We start from the raw sequence: 22,924 nt of genomic DNA, 5'->3' as shown, positions 1-22,924 counted from the left end.
TAATAAACTGCCTGTTTACAGATCAAATGATCAGAGTACTCTTGCCCTTAACAACAGCATGGCTCTTATTTCTTTATGACCAGAGCTGTGAGAGAGTCCTGGCACTCAAACATCCCAGTCTGAAATCTATGGGAGAATTGTGCAGTGGGGCAGATTTGGTGCTAGCAGAATAACCTCCAACTAAAACCTTATTTCGGGGCAGTTTTTAAATCAGGTTTGTCCAGTGATCATAAACGTGAAACCTTTATGTACGGATGATCATTAAAATTAAAGTTACTTTAGATGTTTAATGCTTTAAATAAGTGAACACACACATATTAGTGTTGCTTCTAGGACTTTGGATCAGATTTAAATACCTCGTAGAGATCAGGAAACCCCTTTAAAGGGGTTTTGTGTAGTTCATGCATTAGAACACACAGAACAGAAGAGCACTGAGAATTTTCTATGATTTATGATTGCAAAGTCTGAAATTTACAGCAAAGTCATCTGCTGATGCACATGAGCCACATGTTTGATGCCCCTGACCTGGTGCATAAAATAATCAGGGCTTCAGTTCCGGTTGGAGTTGTTGGGACCGGTGAACTCTTGCTTATATTAATAATAACTAATAAGTTGTGGGTGCTTCGGCTCACATTCACACATCAAACTCGGCTGCTCTTACATACACAGACGCAAAAGACAAGAGGTTTTACTGCAAGCATAATTTTAATACAAAAACAGAACAAAATTGTTTATAATTTTAGTTTTTTTTTGTTGTTTTAATTTTACACAAGTGACTCGTAGTAACACCCCTCCCCTCCCTCCATGTTCTTATCACACAGAGTAGCACAGCATCAAAAGGTGGTGGACTCGTCTCCCGATCCCTCCCCCCTCAGAGAGACAATAAATAAATAAAAATCACCTTAGGATGTCTTCTTCTTCCTTATTGTAAATTCATTAGTTTTCATAAACTTCATCTCTTACACCGAGATAACACAGAGACAAACTTGAGCCCCGCCAAAGACGGAGCATTTGGAAAGAAAAAAAAAAAGCCTAGAAGAAGAGACGCTGGGGAGGGACACGAGGGAGGACGCCCGCTCTCATTGGTCCGCTCAGCCCAGGTCCCCTGTCATTCATATTTGTAGTTCTCTCTACACATGAAGGGCAACCCCCTTTGGTCGTGGTCAGGAAAACTGTAGTCATTAGCTTTAAAGAAAATGTAACAAAAAGGCTGCCACTAGAATCAGCGACCTAGTGAATGATGTCATGTTACAACAGAGTAGAAACACACGTTACACACAGATCACGTCGAAACAGCGGAGTGGGCATCTTCTCGGTACAAAAAAAGAAAAGAGAAAAAAAAACTTTCACCATAATACTAAATCACTCTCTGCCAACGGTGATATGACGTGAAAAATAAATAGATCTTTCTCTCAAGCTAGAAAACAAAACTGGATTATAAATTAACCAGAAAACAACGAGAAGAAAAAAAACAAAAAGACATTCGCAAATTAAACGTTTGCATACAGTGACTCAAGTCATTGACCTTTATTCTTTCCTATAAGAAAGACACACGCGACACACACACATGCGCACACACACCTTTTGAGTTTGAGAGTGCGCGTATGTGCTGCTGGGTTGCAGAGGAAGAGACAATTAGTGCATGCTGGTTGTCGGACTCTGCGAACGCGCTCGTTTACGTCAGGTTACGCATGTCGTGTATTGTCAGTAATGTGCTGTTAGTTGAGTGTGTCGCCATAAAAATAGTCCTCTCTATTGCCAGTTTGTGATTTCTTATTTCTGTGTGTGTCGGATTGTAACGCAGACATGTGACAAAACCGCCGAGACGCACACCCGCGAGGCCCGTCTTAACGTTCCAGCGGTCGGGAGGAGTCGGCTCTGCGGCGTTTGAGTGTGTGAGAGTTTGCCCTCAGCTGCAGCAGCGCCACCGCCGATCCTCCGAGTCTGAGGTTGGCCGCTGTGGGAGCCAGACAGCGTTTCCCGCCTCCGTAGATCTGCTGAGGTGACTCTTTTTCTCGCCAACCAACGCAGGGGAAGCGACATGGCAGTCGTTGCATATTTTCTTTTTTAACTCATCGCTGAGGCATCTGGCCCACAAGCCAAAATAATAACCCACAAATTCCTTCTTTTTTTTTTTTTTTTTTTCCTGAATGCCACTTGAGCTTTTTTTGTTTTTGTAGCTGTGGCGGCGGCGGTGGCGGCGTGTCCCACTCCCTGCACCGGCTCTGTGTTAAAATGTGTGTTTGTGTGTCTGATCGGGACAGGAGTTTGTAACACAAAGTAAGGCAGCATCACATCGGGTCGGTCTGTGTTTGGTTCCTCGCTGGTGGGGAACTTCTGAAAGACGAAGCAGGAGACTGGAAGGCAAACTGGGGTCGCTTCTTAAAGGGGAACAGTCTTTTTTTTTCACCCCACAGACTCTGGCCTGAGACCGCCAGACCAGAATCTTCTCCTCTTGTGCAGGTTTTCAGTCGGCTGGGGAAAGAACGAGTCGGAGATTCACTCAGCTCATCCACCTCCTTCTTTCTCCTGGAAAGTATCAGTCATAGTGCACACATTCTAGACAAGCCCTATGGATGGATGCTCAGAGTGACGCTGGTACACCCAAAATGGCAGATAATAGTGGCCCACCCACTGCGAGTTCCTCCAGTTTCTCTGTGGGTGGGTGGGTTTATTTCTTCGCAGATCCCGGGGTTTTTGGGCTGGGGGTCTTCTTGGAGATGGTGGGGATCTTGGAGGGTTTGGCCCCACCGCCTGGTCGTCGCGGGGTATCTGAAGTGTCGGAGCAGACGGACCGAGCATCCTGGAGCTCTGATGCGTCTGAGGCGTCGCTGCCACGGCGACTGCTGGCCCTGCTGCCGGCTCGGCTGCCAGCTCGGCTGGTGGGGCCGCTGGCTGTGGACCCCCCTCGCTTGGGATCTAACAGGAGAAAAGAGGGAAGCAAGAGAAAAAAAAAGACAGTAAAAATGTGCTGACAAAAGCAGAGCATGCATTTGTGCAGATTCACATTTAGTTTGCAGCACTGTGCCATGTCTGTGGGTTGGCCGAGACCACAGACTGCATATACAAGATAGACGCAGCCTCTTTGATGTCACCCAGTGGTTTGTGAATCTTCTTTGAGCTTCAACCTCAGCTGTCATCATCTTGGCTTTTTGTGGGGTCAGAGTACCCATATTTGTACGAAAGGGCAGACTGCTGCAGACTGTTGGCTAACAGTAGCTAGCCTGGTTTGTAAGCTTAATTTATGGACTAGACACAGACACCCAATAATGAATCTTAACAAGCAAATAAAATACTAGTATTTCACTCTCAGTAACAACCTGTGCACAAACCTTTTGGACATGGCCTATTAGTGCAATTAAGCTATTATTATTTGACATATAACCGCGTTAAAATGCTGCAGAAGTTACCGAAATAATTAGTCTACTACAACATCAACAGGTGACTTCACAACATAAATCACTCAGTGAACAGCTGCCATGAAGGGGAAAACTATGACTCATGTTTCTTTCTGCTGTAACGCTGGACATTTTAACCCTGGAGTGTATGGAGGCTAACTCACTTCAGGGGACGGCCTCCAAGTGGCCGTTAGAGGAACTGCAGTTTTTGGCACTTTTACGTTTTAGTCTCAGATGTTGACACAAATTTATGAGTAGAACTGAATTCAGTTATACGAGAGTAAATATCTCAGCAGCAACAATGCTGTGAATTGGCTGTGAATTTACACATTCGCTGACGTCTGTTGGTCACAGGAATTTTAAAACCTGCCCTGCATGCAAGGAGAGAAGCCCCACCCACTTTACAATCAAACCTCCTTCTGGTAAGTCTTAGCAGGGACAGGGGCTTACTTTGAACTGTGAGTCCTGCAAAGCTAATCTAGTAGAGTTAATGAATAAAAATATAGAGGTTGGAATCAGCAGGTCTTCCTTAATGAAGTAGATAACGTGTCTACAGTAGCCAGGACACATGGCTGGTGTCTCACCCGTCCGCGATGGTTTGCTGGTGTGTGTCGTTCCACCGTTCTCCCCGGTTAGCGAGCCTCGGCTCGAGTGGAAGGTCGGTCTCTTTAACTTGGACCCAGATGGCGCCCCCTGCAGGAGCACATGGCAGACATCAGCTGAGGATAATTTCATTGTTATCACTTTAGACACACACACAGACACACACACAGGGGATTTAACACAACATATCACATCCACATGGACATGAACAAAAACAGATCTACAAATAAATAATAAACAACACAAAGAAACGTGTTAAACACAAAAACACCAACAACATATGAACACTATATTAAACACTACTATTAATTGTGAAGGTATGTGTTTATAAAACTATGTGACCACATGAAACTATATGGAATAAATCTGCTGATTACTCCTTTAATTTTTTTCTTTATTATTTGCTCTTTTTTTAATACCAAGGATATCTCATCAACTTGCTTTTATCTAATCAAGAGTTAAAAGCCACAAAATAATAATTTTACTGTCATTTCAGTTAAAGAAATGAAGCGACTCAGCTGAGAAATGATAAATAAATGCACTAAACTGCAGGTTTTATCCTTATTCACCTTTGATTTTGATACAAAAAAACCAAAACAATTCAAGCAAAGCTCAAAATCACCCCAGCCAAAGTAAAGCTTCCCATGTGAGAGCACCTGCAAGTGTGCATTAGTGCATTAGCGCGTTCAGTGGAGTAGGGTTGGGTGGGGCAGGGGAGTTGGTTGGGTGGGTGGGTGTGTTACCTCGTGCCCAGGAGTGGTGTGGCTGTGACCGAGATCTGGGCAGCAGTGGCACTTGGTTGGCGTTGGAGTTTTACTGTGTGCCAGCCAGGGCTTGGCATAGTCACGCGAGTGAGTATGGGACGACTGAAGGGAGGAAGGGAAGCAAGGAAGGAAGGAAGGGTGGAGGAGAGCAAAGCAGCATAGGGAAGAAGCAAATGAAGGAGGGGGTGTGGGGAGGAGGTGTGGGGGCATTGGATGGACAGTTCAGCGCAGCAGATTAATGTGTAAGAGTGGATCATTCATTTTTTTTTTCCCATAAAGAGAGACCCCATCAATGCAGGAAGGACACGTTTGCAGCGAGGTTAGCAGGGTTGAATAAGAGGAACGTGGGGAAAAGGCAAAAAGATGAAAGAAAAAAGAACAAAACATAAAATTTCACAGTTAGGGATGCGGTGATTTCTGACAAACAACAACAGGAGGATGACAACAAATCAACTATGTTACAAAGCATAAAAACACACAGTTACAAATGTGCACCACTTCACACACACACACACAGCGTTCACATGACAAACAGGAACATCACTGACATCAGATGACGACACTAAGAAATAACAATGGTCTGTTTGTCCTGACAATGACGATGTTTCTATTTAACAAACACTCCAACACACAACAGAAGATGAGCATGAAAGACTGTGTGTGTGTGTGTGTGTGTGTGTGTGTGTGTGTGTGTGTGTGTGTGTGTGTGTGTGTGTGTGTGAGAGAGAGAGAGAGCTACAAAAATCAACTTTCATCTAGAATACGTGTTTTCCATCTTCCAGTAAAGGAATATTACACCAGTTTAAGATTTTTGCAAAAGCCAAAAAACATCCTTTTTTACAAGTCGTTGCATTTTTCCCCCTTTTTCAAATCCTGGTACCTGAGCATTTCTAATTTTTTCCAGATATAAACTGTAAGAGGCTGAGGTGGTCTGGCGGTGTAAAAACATGGAACCATGTCTCTAGGGAAGGGGTCGGGGAACTCCAGGGCTCAAGGGCCAGTGTCCTGCAGGTTTTAGATGCATCCTTGATCACAGCTTGAACACAGCTGATTTAAAATACCCCCTCAACATGTCTTGAAGTTCTCCAGAGCCGATAATAAACTAATCATTTGATTCAGATGAGTTGAAACAGGTGGATATTTAAAACCTGGAGGACACAGCCCTTGAGGCCTGGAGTTCCCCACCCCTGCTCTAGGGAGAGACTACTTGGAAAGGCCGACCAGCCAGCTCTGAAAAATTTGAAAGCATAAATTTTGGACTTTCCTACTGACAAAGAGCTCCCCCTTTTCATATTACACCAAAGTTATTAAGTAATATATAGCAAAAAAAAAAAAGGGGAAAAAAAAGCTCCTGATTTTTCACTTTATTACTTTTGTTTTTCTTGACATTCCCTAACCAGAATAAAACAGGTGGTTAAAGTAGGGCATGCTTTAAGGCGTGTCTGACAGTGTTCCTTGATTTCTCAGTAAGATCAACGCTACGTTTATTACGTCTGAAAACTGACTTCATACTGCCAAGGCCATCTTTTATATCTTTAGGTCGAGGGCACTTCTACACTTCATGCAGAATGTTCGCTTTTAAGTAACAAGCACATTTCAGCATGTGCAGTGGGAGGATTCAAGGCTTTTAATGTTTTGGGTAGATAACTTGATCAAGTAATAATAAGTTTCATTTCCTATGATAGTATCAGATGTGTGTTTAACCGTATTTTCTAGTATTTTGAATATTACTTAAAAGTGTTACAAAACCAACTTTTAAACCACTATTAGTTCTAAATTTACTGTAAATGTTTATTACTCAGTGCTTATATCCCTGCTCTGTCATTAATGCTGTGTAATGACTCGAGGGAAAAACCTTACCCTGGATGATGCAGAGGCCGTCGGGGTGGCCGGGGCAGAGGGAGCAGAGGGGAGGGAAGCTCCGCTGTGGGAGGCCGAGGAAGAGGAGCGGGTGGGCGAGGCGTTCCGCGAGCCCGGCTTGGAGCGACGGCCCCGGGACCGGAAGGCGGCCAGACCCTGAGACGCTCCTTCAGGAAGGATGAACTTCTCCCTTAGCTCCAGGTTGGTGCGACCTCGAGCTGGACATAAAGAGACGGACAGGGAAGGGAACAATGAGTCTGAGTTCGAGTCGGCTCTGAGGTTTCCTCCAGCAGGGGGTGGCAGAGGGAGCGAGCAGAGTGAGGGAGAAAGTCAGTGCTTCCTTGGCTGCAGACGTCAGAGTCGGTGCATGTTTCTTTGAGAGTGCGCGTGAGCAGAGCAGGTGTTTGGTCGGGTGGGGTTTCGGGGACTGAGGGACTGTTAAGTGCACTTCGGTTGAGTCATTTTTAAGGTGGGAGGCGAGCGAGGGGCGTGTTTTGTTTGAGTGCAAAGGTGGGAGCAAATTAATTACTGCGATACGCAACAAAAGTCAGCTAGTCATCGACACTGGTGGACACGAGTTCGGAGACACAATGCCATTGCTTCAGAGAAAGGCTATAGAACTTGGTGGTTATTTCAAACTTATTTTCCTTTATTGTAAATAACTTCTTGAGGCCCACCTGCAGTACTGTTCTCACCCAGCAGGGGGCCACATTGCAAATCAGTTTGATACATCATTTATGAAATAAAGGGAAACTATCAATATTGTTGGAAATGTAATGTTTATGCCAAAAAATTAAAACTGAATAAACAGGTAGTTTAATTGTGTGGCCACCATGCATGCTTCATAACACGTGTATGAGCAAACTTTACAGGTAGTGACAGCAGCCCACTCGCTGCTTCCTGATGCTGTAAACAGAGAAATAAGACTGATAGACTATTCTATAGATCACATATAAAAGTGAAAGACTCCTCCTTAAATAACTCCTTAAGCAACAGCACGTGTCTCTGCTCTCATAATCTGCAAACTGTGACTGAGTGCCACACTTTCGTTGCGTATCTGCTTAAAATCGTCTGAGCGCGCTGGAAGCAAAGTGCAGCTGCTCTTATGCTGTTTGTCAACAAGATCTCAAGTAGTTTTTCACTTCTTGCTGCAAAGGAGCATCTCAGCTCTGCTGTATACACACAGATTGTGTATAAATACATGTGGGGGTCATGCCTGGTTTATGCTTAGCAGGAGAGAACCCAGAGATTCAGGGTTTCTCCCGTCTTCAAAAAACACTCAGCGGCATTCTTGGACAAAAAGTGGTGCAGCAGCCCCAGCAGACAACAGCAAGCCTGGAGAAGCCAGCCACAAAAAGAGAGAGTGGAGAGACCGAGGACAACGGGAGGGTTCAAGAGAGAACAAATAAATACAGAAAGAAAGAGAAAGGGAGAGAAGACACAGATTCAGAGTGGAGGAGAAATGGAATGAAAGAAAAGAGTGGAAAAAAGTCTTTAAAAGAAGGAGGAGGAGAGGAGGGCTGCAGCTAGCTCGTCCCAAGCAACTGAATAGCAAGGCCAGTCAATTAAACGGGTGCACCCTGTAATTATGTCCCCCCTCAAAGCCAGCCAGCCAGGTGCACCCTGTAATTGTGTCTCCCACCAACCAGCCATCACATTTAAAGGAGCCGCGTTGGAAAGCCAGCGTTATTAGAAACCCAGGCTGGCCACGCCCAGGTCTAAGACACCAATATTTTTCTCCTACAAATCAAGAGTTTTTACGTTCTTCTCTACGAAGCAGACAAAAGAGCAGCTCTGTCTTTACTTACTACTCATAGTGACCGCTGTATTTTTTTCTGTGTTTATTCATTTAGTTTTACACACGCTCTCTTCTTGTCTCAATAATGTCTTATTTACGGATTTACTTTGTAAAAATCACCAAACCTCGAGTTACATCTAAAGACCAGGGGGTTGGCCAAATCCTGCTTTTTACTGTGAGTGAGGAAAGCATGACGCAAACATGTGCCACACAGACGGGACTGACATGAATGCCTTTAACGCACAAACCTGACCACGGTTATAAAGAGTACACACACACGCGTACACACACACATATATAGACACACACAGAGGACAGCTGTGGTTAAAGATGGAGACGAATGGATGGATGGATGGTGAGTGAGAGACAGAGAGGAAGTGTAGATACCTCGGCAGCAGAAATAGCCAGGAGTGACTGTCACTAAGAGACACAAGAGACAACGTGAAATAACTGCATGCTGGAAGTGGAATGAAGAAAGTCTCTCACACACACACACAATCCTAAGACTGTTAAACCAATCTGTTAAAAAACAGCTTTAGATACACACGAGCCCTAAACACACACAAACACACACACAGCTGAACTCTTGGGGTCCGGACGAGTGTCGGAGACCCCTGAAAGGTGTTGGGAAAAGGGAACAGATCAGGATTTCAGGGCTGGAGCCAGCAGCAACAGTAGGGGAGGAACAGTGGGGAGACATAATGTTAGTCAGGTGATCACAGTCAGCAAGGCACAGCAACAAGGCCAAACCACCAAACCAAGGAAGAAGAAGAGAAAGGGGAGGTGGTAGAACAATAAAGATAAGAGCAACAAAAAAAGAATGAAGAAGAAGAGAAAAAAGAAAGGTGGAAGCCCAGGGGAACACAAAAAAACCAATCAAAACCAAACCAGACGGAGGAAATACAGGCAGCTAAGAGAAAGCGTGAGAGATAGAGGAGAAATCCAACCTATACGAGATGAGATGGAGCTACTCGAATCGGAGCGGAGAATCTTTATTCCTGGATGTTGCACTGAGAAAAGAGAAAAAAGGGAGAGAAGGAAAAAAAGAAAGGGAGGGAATAAAGAGAAACTGAGGATCATGCACCATGCAATACTACGTTTTTTATTTAAGAAAGAATGAACAGAGAGAGGCCGAGGAGAGGACGTGTGTGTATACAGAAATAAAACATGTGACGAGATAAGATGATGATTAAGATGGAGTCCTTTGGGATCGACAGAGGATGGGCTCGGAGGGAAATGACAGATTGGGGAAGAGAGATGGAGACAGAGAGAGAGAGAGAAACACCACTCCGAGGAGCACAACAATTACACCGACGTCACTGGAAGAAAACACTGGATAGAAAAATGAGACGGTGCAGCGCTTCACTGCATCACCTGCTGACAGAACAACGAAAGAAACTTGAGTCGGTTTGTGTGTTTTGTCCTTTATTTCATGTTTTGTCTCCGTTTGCGTTCAGCCACTTGTGTTCGCCGTTGTAAACATGTTGAGAAACATCTTTGAGGGTTTGTTTGCTTTGGTGTGATGGTGTCTAAGTGCTTGTGCCTGACCGATATATACCACTGGATATTTTTTCTCAAGATGGTGCCCCATTCATTTAAAAAAGCATCTTAGTCCCCATAAATGGCTTCAAGTTTTAATGATGAGGCTTTTTTTAAAGATCCTTTTCAGACCTAAAGCCTACAACTAAAGCTAAACTAAAAAGAACTGATACTTAGTAATAATAAAACTGCATAAATGATCTAATCAGATTTTAAAAAGTTTTTAAAAAATGAAAAAAATATATGTAAAAGCAGTTAGAATCATGAGATAAAATAAATTGTCAACTAAACCTGACAAACAAATGACTAAAAGAGATAAAAGTATGAATATAAAGTTGGAAAATGTTAGCTAATCATAATGGAAGTTTAAACTGTTGCTTAAACATAACAGATAAACATTTGAAAAAGAATTAAATTAAAAAACTAATTAACACATGTGGTTAGGAGCTAACTGTTAAGAGATAAACAGTTACAAAAAGATTTAAGTAGGAATGAGAAGCTGGAAAATATCAGCTTAACGTACGAGCTAACAGTTTACTAATGCTAATGCTAGCTAAAGCTAAGAGTAAAAAGTTCATAATTACTAACTTGAAAGTTATAGTTAATGGTTTGAGTTAGCTTAAAATATATAAGAATCAAAAATTGTATTAATCATAACTGACACGTTTCTAAATAAAATCAGGAATAAAAAATTATTAGCTAAAAGCACGATTTGCAGTTAAAATTCTTAGCCACAAAGCTAAAGTATAAATAGTGTATTAAAAGTTTTAGCTAAAAATAAAATGTTGAAAATCGTCACTACACATAATGAAAAGTTGTTTAGTAGAGTGCTAACTGAAAGTTAATCATATAAATTTAAGAGTTTGCCAAAACAAATTCTGATTATAAAAGCTAAGAATAAGATATATGCTGAAAACAAAGCAGATCTAATTTAAGTTTAAATGAGGTGAAAATGTATTGTCAGAATTATTTCCAGTGATTTGTAGTTTGTTGTATACACTAATCAATATAATTATTTTTCACTGCCAATTGAAATTGTGCTGATATGCCTAAAAAAAAGCCCCAACATAATCTAGTATCGGTCAGGCTTGTGTGTGTGTGTGTGTGTGTGTGTATATAAATGAGAGGAGGCTGATCTGTTTGTCTGTCCACTTTGCTCACCTCTGCATGGATCGTTCTTGACCAGAAACTCGTCTAGAGCCATCCAACCTCCTCCGACTCTCACCATCACCGTGCTGCGCAAAATCCTCACCAAACGCAGCTGCTGAGAGTCTCCAAACTGGGGCAGGTGAAAAAAAAAACAGAGGGAAGAAGGGCCAAAAAGAGTGGAAACAGAAGAGGAAATCAGGAAAAAAAAAATTAATGAGTAAAAACAACCATTTGGTTTCTAAAGATTTACAACCATCACACCAAGAAGCCCAAGTACCAAATCTGAGCATCGTTTCTACTCCATGCACTGACAGAAAAACCATGCACTGACAGAAGTTACAGATCTCAGCCCAGTTCACCCAGCCACTCATATCCACGCATCGTCACACACAATATAAATCAGTCATGTATTTATATTCAGTCTTTGAAGTTTTCTAACATGTTATTGTTTTTCAAACCGCCCAGCGAAGCAGACCTCCAAGCGATACCAGCACAGAAGGAATTTTCTGGATCTCTCTCCAAGCAGCTTGATTTGTTTCCCAGCTTCAGTCCCAAGCACACTATATATCACCGAACCACTAATTACCCCTTCAGCCATGTCACTGTCGCCAGCTTCGCATTGTGCAATTTGTCACTCTCAACACCAAACAAATCACAGCAGAAACACGAGCGGACGGCGAAACCCGCTTACACGTTGCAAAGCCACAAAGGAGTGCTTCTTCCTTGAAAACGTAAAATTAAATAAATACAGATTTACTGTATCATAACGGTATTTTCTTCAAGTATACGGAAACAGGAAGCGGTGCACTCCTTCAGTGGAGAACGGGGAAGCAGCTTTCACACGTCCACTCGCAGCAGCGGACGTCACTTTACCTGGTTTCCGAGGAAGAACTACAATAAATCCAGAAGACACGGAGCAGAGGAAGACAAAGGGAAGAGAAAGAGAGAATGAAACAACAAATACCGACAACTTGAATCTGTGATGTATGAAAGGACACCATTTATCTGTGTACAGTGTTTTCAGAAAACTCAAACTTGGGCTCACAATTAGTGGTGAAAGCAAAAAGAAGCCGTGTGTGGCAGTTACGTCAGCGATGTGAAAATGGGTGACGATGAAGTCGAGACAGGAGATGAAGTCAAAGACAGAGAAGAAAAGAGAAGCCAGACACACACAGAGGAGCAGAGAGACAAACACTGTGACGATTAGTATCCCCAGCGTCCTGCAGTCTGACGCTGGATGTCATTACCCACTGGGTAATGATGGAGTGGACACAAACTGTAGCAGTGGCAGTGATGGCCGATCCAGGAAATGCTGCTGAAAACGGTCAGAGCTGAGGTCTGCTGTATAATGCTGCACAGACACACACAGACTGCTGCTGTCTGCCACGTTGTGTGAAGTTCAGTCTACAGATAATGCAAGTGCACTCACATTTATATGACTTTCTAGTCTTACTGACCAAGCAGCTTATATTGCAAGCCACATTTAACCATAGAGCGCCTCATCTACCTCATAACTACAGCCAATTTAAATTCATCAATAACCAGTGCTAACCCCTACACCAACGTCCGGAGAATTTTCCTAAAAGGTGCAGTAACAAGGCACCTCCTCTGTAGTTAGATTTTGGATTAAAATTAAATATATTCAGTCATTTTTCACTTAATCTGTTCATCTTGGTCCAGTTTTTGGTGACCCGTACAGTTAGGTTCACATCTACTCCTCTATTTTGAGCTTTTACCTGTGTGGCATAACCAAAAGCAGTGGTCCCCAACCCCCGGACCGGTACCGCTCCATGAGTCGTTTGGTACCGGGCCGCAAGAGTTGAGGCTCGGGTGTGAAATTTATAGTTTTCAGGGTTTTTATCATTATTTTTTTATCGTCTTTATCGTTAACTCTGTTTCCCTGGGTCTTTTCCCGAGTGTTATGAATAAATGTTCGTTTTTTGGGTACCGGTACTGGTTTTATTTTGTTGTATTTATCTGCGACACCGCTGCCCAAAAGGAAACTACGAGGCCAAAAAGCTTGTAGGAGACTTTATTTGGGTTAGGATTTTATTTTAGTTACAAGCCAAGCAAGCATAGTTTCTGAAACTAGAAGAAATTACTGTTTAAACTGAGTTCTTACAGGTATTTTTGCTTTTTGGTTCAATAAGGTTTTACTGTGTTTATGCCAAGAAAACACATCTTCCACATAAGAAGGCAGATTTTAACCAGGTTACTGGTGATATATGAATGTAAAGGTTTATAAAAAAAGATTCATGCATGCTTGGGTGTACCAAAATACTGGCTGTTACCTCCAAAAGGGTAAGTGATTACAATACAGCCAATGATCTCCCACAGGACAGTCTTTAAAGTCTTTCATCTTTATGGCGTTCATAAAAACAAATACAGGAGAACACTTTGGCTCCGGGTCCATATCAGCGGTTCTCAGACACTGAATAAACTTTACTCCTCACAACCCATAATTTAAATATCCCCAACAATTAAACAAAAATGTATTTCAGTGACATAAAATTTAGAACGACATCATCAAAAACTCTGTTAACTAGTTTTAGATTCACTCCACATTTTTCCTGCAGAGAACCAGGTTTTACAGTCCAACAGTAATTCAGTTACAGCTCCTAATTCCCACCCTGCTGTGTGTATCTGTGCTGTCGCATTTACAGGATTATTAATGCTTTGTGATGAAAAAGACAGCCATCCCGCAGTTGTTATAAACATGTTCTATCAATGTTATGACATATTATGACAGCAACAGCGTAAACACTTAAATACACCATGATTATCATGATGTGAGATGGACACACGTGCGTGAAATGCTGTGAAGTTAAGTTGAGAAGTTAATGAAGTGCAGTCACAGTCAGTAATGAATAATGAACCAATCAGAACCGGGTCAAATGGGATTCACGGGTAAATCTTAGCAGTCATGCTTAGATTTCTACTTCCTTCTCGTTCGTTTCACATTACTTAAAATAATAAACATTGATTTTGGGTGCTGTCACACCCACTCTTGTGTTAGGTGTAAATTTGAACCTGAGTGTTTGTTTATACTACTTTGACCTCATATGCACCTTAAAAGGTCGCATACTGCTGCACAATCAAAGTAAATCCCCTTTGACCCAGTTTTTTAAAACAATTCCTATTAAAAATATCTTTTTTCCAAAAGTAATTTTTTGAATCTTTATTTTATCTCTAACAGTAGATCGATAAATAGAGCTGAACTTACCCGGTATTTGTTCTCGCCTATCTGCTCCACCTGGAACCTCTTGGCACATTTACACTGGGCTACCTGCCGCGTCACCTGCACAACCACAGACCAGACAAGCCGTCAATAACTGACATGTTTTGAGGTAAATTTATAGCGAGACATTTTTCTAAGCTTCCTCTTACCTCATCCTCGATCTTATCAGCGTCAGTGGTCGGCCTGTAGGCATCCTTGTTGGGGTGCAGAGCAGCAACAAACTCGTAGTAGTCTATGTAACCGTCTCCATCCCTGTCAAAGATGTCTGCCACGGCTGTCATCTCCAGCTTACTGGTTGGAAATTCTGAGGATATTAGATATGATATTTACCATCTTTGAAATATAAAACAAAACAACAATATAAACACAAAACAAAACCACTGCAGCTTCGTACTCGAGGCCAAGATGCCGTCGATGAACTCCTGCCGTGTGATCTTTCCATCCTGGTCTTTGTCGATGCGTCTGAAGAAATCCATGACGCGGGACTTCTTGTGGTTCATCCAGCGCATATACTTCTTCCTCCACACGTCAAAGTCAAAGTTGGCAAACTCCTTGAGCTGAAAATGGACAACAATGGCATTAATTAGGATTCAAAGTACACAACAGATGCAAATTAGCTTAAGCTAACTCTGCTACAAAGCATTGAATGGCCATATTTATGTTAATGCTCTGCACGGTCCCTTTTCAAATAAAATTAATTAACAACAATAATAAAAAAAATACATAAAGTTTAATGTTTAGTGAGTGTGGGTAGCTTTGCTTGACCAAATTTAATGTACCTCCTCCAGCCTGTCCAGAGCATCGTTGAGTTTGCGCTGCCGGTCGAGAGCTAGCAACCACACCTGCTGCCACCTGGCACACAGCTGGTTGAGTCGTGGGTTTCCCCCAGAAACCTGCATGGCCGCCTGCTGTTGTTGCTGCTGCTGCTGGTGTTTTCCTGCAGAGAACAGGTAAAGCTAAACGAAACAGCACCTGCACCTTTCGACCACATTCACTAGCGTCAGTGTGAAACAGACGTGGGAGATGATAATATTTGTTCGCTGAGAGGTAAACACAGGAGACTTACGAGCGCCTCTCCTCTCCGCCAGGCTGCTGGGAGGCTCGGCTGGCTTTCTTTTGTAGGTTTTTGTCACTTTGTCGACATCCGGCTGCTTCCTCGTCATCTCCTCCATAAACATCTGAGTACAGCAAACAGCAACAGACAGTAACTCAAATGTGCGTCCAAACATAGTCAGTCTTAGAGTGTAATACATTAAAATACTGCGTCTGCAAGTTTAGTAAAAAGACAAACAACTGATGAGTCACTGAGGCCACTGAAGGACCCACCTGATGCTCTGTGATGAGGTTTTTGAGTTGTGGGATGTCCTGAGGCAGTGGCTCTGTGTCTCTTTGGACCAGTGTGGTCTCAGCCCACTGTAGCCATGACAGGAGCTCCTCCAGCAGGTTGGCATTGTTGAGCACTTCGGTCAGAGCCGTTTCCAGCCGCTGCTCGTGCTGTTTAGCCCAAGTCAGCACCTGCAGATTGAAAACGGTTATTAATTAGTCAGAAATCTCAACAACAAAGCAATACTTGTGACAAATATTGATTTATTTCTTCGTCACCTCCTCGAAGCGTGCCCTGATGATAGTGATCCAGTGTTTGATGGTGGTGATGGAGTCGGGGTGACACACGGTCAGGATGCCCTCTCCCATGCCAGCAGCCTTGTTCACGTCAGTCCTCTTCTCCTCCACTGTGCCCATGAAGTCCCGGTGTGTGTGGAGCAGCGCCTGCAGAGTCTCCGCCTCTTCGGGGAGGACGCCGCGGAAACGAAGCGTCTGCTCCGCCTCTGAGAGCCACTCCAGGAGCAGCTGCACCGCTGTGCGAAAGTCCTCCGCCTGACAGGCACACAGAGCTTTTTTTATGGATCTGCGATTGTCTAATTACGGAAAAATGTGGAGAAAAGTTTGACAGTGAAAGCAGCTGTGCAGCCGCCTTTCTGACCTGTTTGAGCGCCTGCTGCAGGCGCGTCTGCTTGGTGACTGATAGGGCACAGACTGTGTCCCAGCGGTTGCTGAGCTCCTGAAGCTGAACTTTGACCCACGCTGTGTCATCGCGGCCGGTCTCCATCAGGTCACGGGCCGAACGCTTCAGAGCCTGAACGCTGCTGGTTCTCTTCCCCAGTTCTTTTTGGAAAGCCTGTAAGTGGGAAAGTTACCAGTCATGAGTGAACATAGCACACATGTTCACATAGCAGTATAGTTCTGTTTGTTCTAATATACACACCTTATGCGAGTCCATGAGGTTGGACACCAAATCCAGGTCCCCGTGGACGGGCTGGTCTTCTGCTAGCTGAGGCTCCACTCGGTACAGCCAGTCCACCAAAGCCTGAAGAGCTTCAGCAAACTGACCAGAGAACAGCAGAGCCTCCTCCAGCTTGTGTTGTCTTGATGGAGAAAAGAAGATGACGGCTATTACTCAACAGATTTTATTTTTCACAGTAATGAAAACCTGTCTGGTGAAGCCCAGCACACCAGTTTCAGTGTTCATCTTCTCGTTACCTCTCCACGCTCTTGCCGCAGACGGTGTCCCATTTGTCACGGACTTCTCCCAAAAGGTTATCCAGTTTCTGCGTGTCTGCAGGCAGCTGAGCTTTGTCCCTCATGGCCTTCCCCGACCTCACTGTGGTGTCGTAGACGGGCTGTTTCGATCCCAGTGCTTTCTGAAACTCCTGGAGAGGCGGAAAAATGATGGGAGAGAAAAGAGATTGTAGCAGGAAATGGAGCAGTATAGAAAACTGAATATTTGATGATGCATTTCTCTTCTTGTACCTTGTGCTTTGTCAGCTGTACTTTGATCTTATCCGGCTCATTGGAGATCTCCAGCTCTGAGTCCAGCCTTTTCTCGGCTTCTTCTAACCAGTCTGTCAGCTTCCTCCAGGCCTCGTGGAACTAAAGAAAACAATTTGATGAAACTTGTTTTAATGCCCTTTTTTCTGAAGTTTTAGTCAAAGTCAATATAAGAGAGAAAACCACAGCGCTGAAACAATCCTCAGACTGACACAAAAGTTTAAATAGTCTTCATGTAGTCACAACAAAACCATCTTTAAAGAGCTTGTTTCTACCTGTTTGGCTCTTTTGCGGGCCTCATCCAGGTGTCGGCCTCGGTCCAGTGACCTCTGGACCAGCTTGTCCCAGCGGGCCTGGACGCTGAGCAGCAGGTTCTTGATCAGAACCACGTCCTGCTTCAGGCTGGCAAAGCGAAGCTGAGAGCCGGCCTTCTCCAGAGCCAGGACCTGCTCTCTGTGGGTGTTCACCTCATTGACAAAGACCTGGACAGACACAAAGGGTGGAAAGAGTTACACGCAACGCAAACAGCATGTTTATGACAATATCGAGAAACAAACAGGATCTGAAAAGTAAGCGATCTAAGATAAGTGTTTTTAATGTTGCTACCTTGTGCTCATCAATCTGGAAGAGGACGGTGTCCAGTATGAGGCTGGGGGGCTGGGCCATGTTCAGGGTCTGCTCAGCCTGGGTCAGCCAGTTGATGGTGTCCTGCAGAGAAGTCTGAAAACCCGTGGCCAAAGAAACGGCCTCGTCCAGTTTTGCCTGGAAAGTTTCAAGAGTTCAGAGTTAACGAAAGAGCTGCAGAACACATGAGCAAAACAAAGAGAAGTTTATTCGTAAAGATTTACCCTGCGGTCGTCCATCTTGGTGTTGAGGCTGCCCCACTTGTTCTGCAGCATGGCCAGGTTCTGCTGGGTCTGGGTGGTACCAGGTCCTGCTTCTTCTCCTCCACGAGCCAGCAGCATGGACTCTCCCTGATCCAGCAGGCGATTGTACTGCTCTGCACGTTGAGTCACCTGGGCTTGGAGCTCCTGCAGACAGCGAGAGCACAAACAGAAGATGATGAAAAGGTGAGCTTCATCGTGTCTAACAGGCCGTTGTAGAACAATACAAGCTATTAAACTTTTATAGCCTCCATATGCCAAGTGTCTCTCTGTGTGAAATGAAGAGTGCGTTTGTAAGTCGATACTCTGCAGCTGCACAAATTTTGGAGTCAAAGCACTCCGGCACTGTTACAGAATCCTGTCCTAACACTGAATTAGATATGTGCAGAAGACTTTTTTGCAACATTCGTTTGTGACCTGCGATAGGAAAGCATTCCTCAGCTGCAGTAACAACAACTAATCCACACGTGCATAATGTCACACAAACCCTAAACTGCTTCCTCTACACATGAATGTTTTTAGCAGTTAATTATTTTGTTCACAGAGGCACCAAAAATACTCCAACATGTGGGACGTAAAACACTTCAGAAACATGCAAGAGAGACTTAAATGGTGTAAATTGGCAACGTTGATAAATTCTAACAATTCAGTCACGCGGCAGATTAAATTCAGCTAGTTTCACTTTGGTTTTTATTACAGTGACGTGGATGTTATGGTCCAATCTCAATATCTGATAGCATGATATACACGTCACATACTTCAATGTTTATTTATTTTTTATTCTATAAAGTATTTTTTATTTTCCGTTTTTCAGAGTTCAGAATGTGTCTAACCACTGTGGGCTGTGACGTGTGCCTGTGTATTGTCCCTGATGATGTGAGTATGAAGGTGTAACGTTACCATGTGTTGCTGTAACTGCTCCCTGGCGGTTTCAGGGAGACCGCCTGTTGGCTTGGCGGCAGACAGCTGGCTCTCGGTCCTCCTCAGCCACTGGAGGAACTCCTCCAACTCCCCATGGAAACCTTCAGCCTACAAAGACACCAGTGAGACACCAACAAGCATGAACAAGTTGAACCTAAACTGAAAATCATGTCATGAAACAATCATATAGACCTATTATGATGAAATTAATGACAGAGCATCACAATCAACACTTCACCACCATTCAGAAGATATAAGATCTACATCTAGCTCAAAAACAATCTAAGCAATCACTATGAAATATATATTTTGTTAATTACCAGTCAAGTTAAATCTAACTAGACCAAGCACAGATCTAATTTTCTGCTTCTTTGCAGTACCTGCTGCAGGGCGGCCTCCAGCAGTTTTTGTCGCTCCTGGGTTTTGAGCAGTAGACTCCCCCAGCTCTGGTTGAGCTGATCGAGCTGATCCCTCAGGTTGCCCGCCTCATCGCCAGGAGAGGACTCCAGCAGCTCAGCGGCAGCGTTGTTCACAGTGTCCACTGTGGCATGATGGGACAGCACATCATTACGTAAAACCTGGAAAGGAAAGAGGAAGAAAGATTTGAATGCTGGGATGGAAAAATATACGTGCTCTTCAGAAAGGTTAATTCACAGAGTTAAAACTGATTACAGAGATACACTTCCTGCAGGTAATAATAAGACATACATGGTGTTTCGCCAGCTCAATTTCGATGGCCTTGGGGTCAGAGCTGACGGGTCGCTGTGTGTCCAGAGTGGTGTGTGTGTGGGTCAGCCAGGCCTGCAGCTCAGACAAGGCATGCTGGAACTGACCCAGAGCCAGCAGGGCAGCCTCCAGTTTGTGCTGTGGTAGAAGAAAGACAGTCAAATACACGCAATTCTACAGGATACCAACAAAAAGAACAATATCACCGGTTTCCTCGGGAGAAACAGAAGAGCTGAGACGAAGAACAAATTTCAGATTTTAAATGTTAAGATGTGCTTTCATCACCTGTCGTTGGGTGATTTTATCCCCCAGGTTTTCCCACAGGTGTCGTAGTTCGGTCAGCGGCTCCTGGATCATGTCTCTGTCGGTCTGGTCTGACACTTTCTTTAACAGCAGCTCCCCCTGGTGGCTCAGCTTCTCCATGTCAATCTGCTGCTGGTAAACCTCCACCTTGTACTGCTGCTCAGGTCAGTGGAGGCGCAAGTAGAAGAGCGAGGTGCGAAATAAGACAGAGAACAGCTTGTTGTTAGGCACTGATATACATCTGAGTTTAAAAAGTGTTTGTAAGATATCTAGATTTTATACACAACTATCATTCCAACCTTAAGCTCCTCAATCTGTTGTTTGACAGTTCCCAGGTCAGTTCCCACAGTTGACATTTCACACAGCTTGATCACTGCGTTGTCCAGATAGTCAAACATGGACTGGAAAAATTACACAGAAATTATTCCAACAATAATCCACGGGAACGTCCTGATCGCCACAGTTAAACTGGTACAAAAACAACTGAACTTTATATGGTAGCACTGCTATACAGCTGTATCAAGAAAGGGCACAAACCTGCAGTGCATCCTGATACTGAACTGAGGCAGTCATGGCTTCCTCCAGTCTCTCCATCCTCTCTCTCCATGTTCGGTTCAGTCCCTCCCAAGCAGCATTCATCTGAGAGAGGGATAAAAAGAGTCAGCATTTAGTAAAACGTTTCAGAAGGAAATGGTCACTTTTTCACAACAACGTGATCCTGGTTTAAGAATCAGATATACTTTATTAATCTCAGAGGAAATTGTGATTTCTAACCTCATCTATGGTCTTCTTGACTTCAGGCTTCTCAGTTTCTCCACAAGCGAAGATGAGGTCAGCTCCGAGGGTCCTGACAAACTCCAGCTCTTCCCTCAGGCCATCCGTCTCTGCCTTGATGGCCTAGCACATGCACAGAGGGACATCATAATGACTCATTTAGCATAAAAATGTGGAGGACAAAGACAAAAACAAACATTTCAGCTGTTGATGAACTCTTTCGTCTTCACGAAGCATGTTTCTGCCTCCTCCACACCTCAGCAGCCTCAATCTGTTGTTTGATGAGCGATGGGTCCACTCCGGGATCCTCCAGGTCTTTCACGATATCTTGAGAGTCTCGGAGCGTGCTCAGTAGCGCCGCCACGTCGGCCCAGAATTTCCCAGCCAGGTCCAAGACATCATTGAGTTTCCCCTCTCTCTCTTCAGCACGCTGCCGGATCTCATCCCATAGAGAGCGCAGGCGGAGGAGGCGGGAACGGACAGCTGCATGAAAAGAGGGGAGTGACATTTTAAAGAGGTTCATACAGAAACGCTGCTGGTCAGACTGGGAAACACTTCTTAGGTCACACAATGCAGTCTGGTATCAGTTTCATATGTCATATTAGTTTGGATTCTGACATCTCATGTACTGCACTGGTATGTTTGGTCTATTCACTCCCACTACCAGTGCACAGTGAGGCCTTTCATGTTGAGGAGGGCTGCAGGGCATCAAAGCAGAAAGGCCAACACAACAAAGATGTGTGTGTTCTGTCTCACAATGTGCTGAGCAGAACTTCCCTGCTGGTTCTCCTCTTTTCCTTTTCTTTTTAAGATTTGATGAGGTTTGCGAACTGACCTGGTGACAATTAGAGACTCACTCTCTTCAGCTAGTGAACTTACTGGACTGGAGTCCACAATAAGATTGTAATGGTTTTTACAAAGATTACAGAAGCCTCTCTGTTCTGAACCACTCCGAATTTTGATGCCCTGTACTCTTAGACAGGGAAATGTTTTGTTCCAGTCAGAGCCTGAATTTTCCATTTCCAGTAAAAGGTTTCAGAGCTGCACTGTTCAGTTTGTAGCTTGTTTATAAGCCAGTTATACGGAGGACTGACACTGCCAAATTAAAACTAAATGACTAATTCAGTATAATCATTAATATGACATTAAATCCTTAATAATGCAATTATAATTGAATTAAAATATAGGCATTTGTTGATTTCTAAAATGTCAAACTGATTATTTTTCCTGAATTAATTAAATTACATTTCAGTCTTTTTATTTATTCAATTCAAATCATATACAGATCTCTCTCCCTCTGTCTATAGCACTCTCTCTCTCTCTCTCCTCTCTCTATAAAAAACTTTTTATTTATTCAATTCAATTCAATTCAAATCATATCATATATCTATATCTATCTATCTATCTATTAAAAAATTTTTTTTTTGTGTGTGTGTAAATTGATCGTTTATTTATGATTTTGGCAGTTTTAGTCCTCCATAAACAAGATGTCATGAAATCAGTTAATCCAGCCCCTCATCGCTGGATGCAGAATATGCGACAAATAACAAATACAACTTTGTGACCTGCCTGCTTCTTTTATGTCTGCACATTGTGAAGCTGTCACTGACAGACAGCTTCATCCTCGAGTCACTCACCCTGAGCAGCAGGGTCGTCATGAGCCGCTCGGCCGATGAGCTCCTCGCCGCGGGCGCAGAGGGCGGAGAAGCTTGGCAGCAGTTTGTCCAGCTCCAGTCCCTGGGCTCGGTGCTCTGCCAGCTGCTCCCTGATCTTCTCCACCTCTGCAGCCACGGGGGGAGGCTGCCGAAGCCGCTGCACCGCCCCCTCCAGAGTCTCCAACAGTGGGTCCATCTTGTCGTGAAACTGAGGGCAGAAGGAGACGTGTAAGAGGACGTTTTGACGGAGGAGAGAATTTGAGTTTGATAGCTGGGCGACATGTTGAAAGTGGGAAAATACTGAGATATCACGTAGGTGGGCAGCCATCTGTGGCAGACCGCACAAACTTTTTTTTAATTATAATTTTTATTATAACTTCATTTCAGATTTCAAGAGAAAATTGAATAAAATATCGCTTCTTCACTTTCAACAAGCCAGCCAGGTTATGTAACTATGACAACGCGGGACTCAAACGTACCACACAA

At 43.8% G+C, this 22,924-nt stretch overlaps 1 protein-coding gene across 9 annotated transcripts in view; it reads right to left on the bottom strand.

Moving 5' to 3' along the window:
• Positions 1–686: 686 nt before the first annotated feature.
• Positions 687–22,924, bottom strand: part of LOC146363381 (microtubule-actin cross-linking factor 1-like) — a 117,204-nt gene continuing 94,966 nt past the window's right edge. For 4 of the 9 annotated variants that reach the window (XM_084919772.1, XM_084919773.1, XM_084919780.1 and 1 more), the window contains 31 exons: positions 22,421–22,646; positions 21,040–21,266; positions 20,784–20,906; positions 20,547–20,648; positions 20,309–20,410; positions 19,992–20,165; positions 19,689–19,844; positions 19,361–19,558; positions 18,960–19,088; positions 18,024–18,206; positions 17,782–17,937; positions 17,451–17,657; positions 17,158–17,277; positions 16,888–17,057; positions 16,613–16,772; positions 16,331–16,525; positions 15,952–16,224; positions 15,676–15,864; positions 15,416–15,527; positions 15,129–15,286; positions 14,744–14,906; positions 14,499–14,653; positions 14,335–14,409; positions 11,985–12,002; positions 11,124–11,241; positions 9,371–9,433; positions 8,811–8,843; positions 6,626–6,843; positions 4,745–4,867; positions 3,983–4,091; positions 687–2,919 (listed from right to left, as the gene is read on the bottom strand). In XM_084919772.1, coding sequence (XP_084775898.1) covers positions 2,672–2,919; positions 3,983–4,091; positions 4,745–4,867; positions 6,626–6,843; positions 8,811–8,843; positions 9,371–9,433; positions 11,124–11,241; positions 11,985–12,002; positions 14,335–14,409; positions 14,499–14,653; positions 14,744–14,906; positions 15,129–15,286; positions 15,416–15,527; positions 15,676–15,864; positions 15,952–16,224; positions 16,331–16,525; positions 16,613–16,772; positions 16,888–17,057; positions 17,158–17,277; positions 17,451–17,657; positions 17,782–17,937; positions 18,024–18,206; positions 18,960–19,088; positions 19,361–19,558; positions 19,689–19,844; positions 19,992–20,165; positions 20,309–20,410; positions 20,547–20,648; positions 20,784–20,906; positions 21,040–21,266; positions 22,421–22,646 — 4,683 coding nt within the window. In that variant the 3' untranslated portion in view covers positions 687–2,671. The remainder of the gene's footprint in view (positions 2,920–3,982; positions 4,092–4,744; positions 4,868–6,625; positions 6,844–8,810; positions 8,844–9,370; positions 9,434–11,123; positions 11,242–11,984; positions 12,003–14,334; positions 14,410–14,498; positions 14,654–14,743; positions 14,907–15,128; positions 15,287–15,415; positions 15,528–15,675; positions 15,865–15,951; positions 16,225–16,330; positions 16,526–16,612; positions 16,773–16,887; positions 17,058–17,157; positions 17,278–17,450; positions 17,658–17,781; positions 17,938–18,023; positions 18,207–18,959; positions 19,089–19,360; positions 19,559–19,688; positions 19,845–19,991; positions 20,166–20,308; positions 20,411–20,546; positions 20,649–20,783; positions 20,907–21,039; positions 21,267–22,420; positions 22,647–22,924) is intronic. The other 5 variants (XM_084919776.1, XM_084919778.1, XM_084919774.1 and 2 more) reach the window with 5 other exon arrangements.

The sequence above is a fragment of the Perissodus microlepis genome, chromosome 22 (genome assembly GCF_051167445.1).
Source record: "Perissodus microlepis isolate ML-2025 ecotype Zambia chromosome 22, ASM5116744v1, whole genome shotgun sequence".
NCBI lineage: Eukaryota > Metazoa > Chordata > Actinopteri > Cichliformes > Cichlidae > Perissodus > Perissodus microlepis.
The sequence above is the reverse complement of the archived record's forward strand: the minus strand, read 5'-3'. Positions and strand labels throughout refer to the sequence as shown.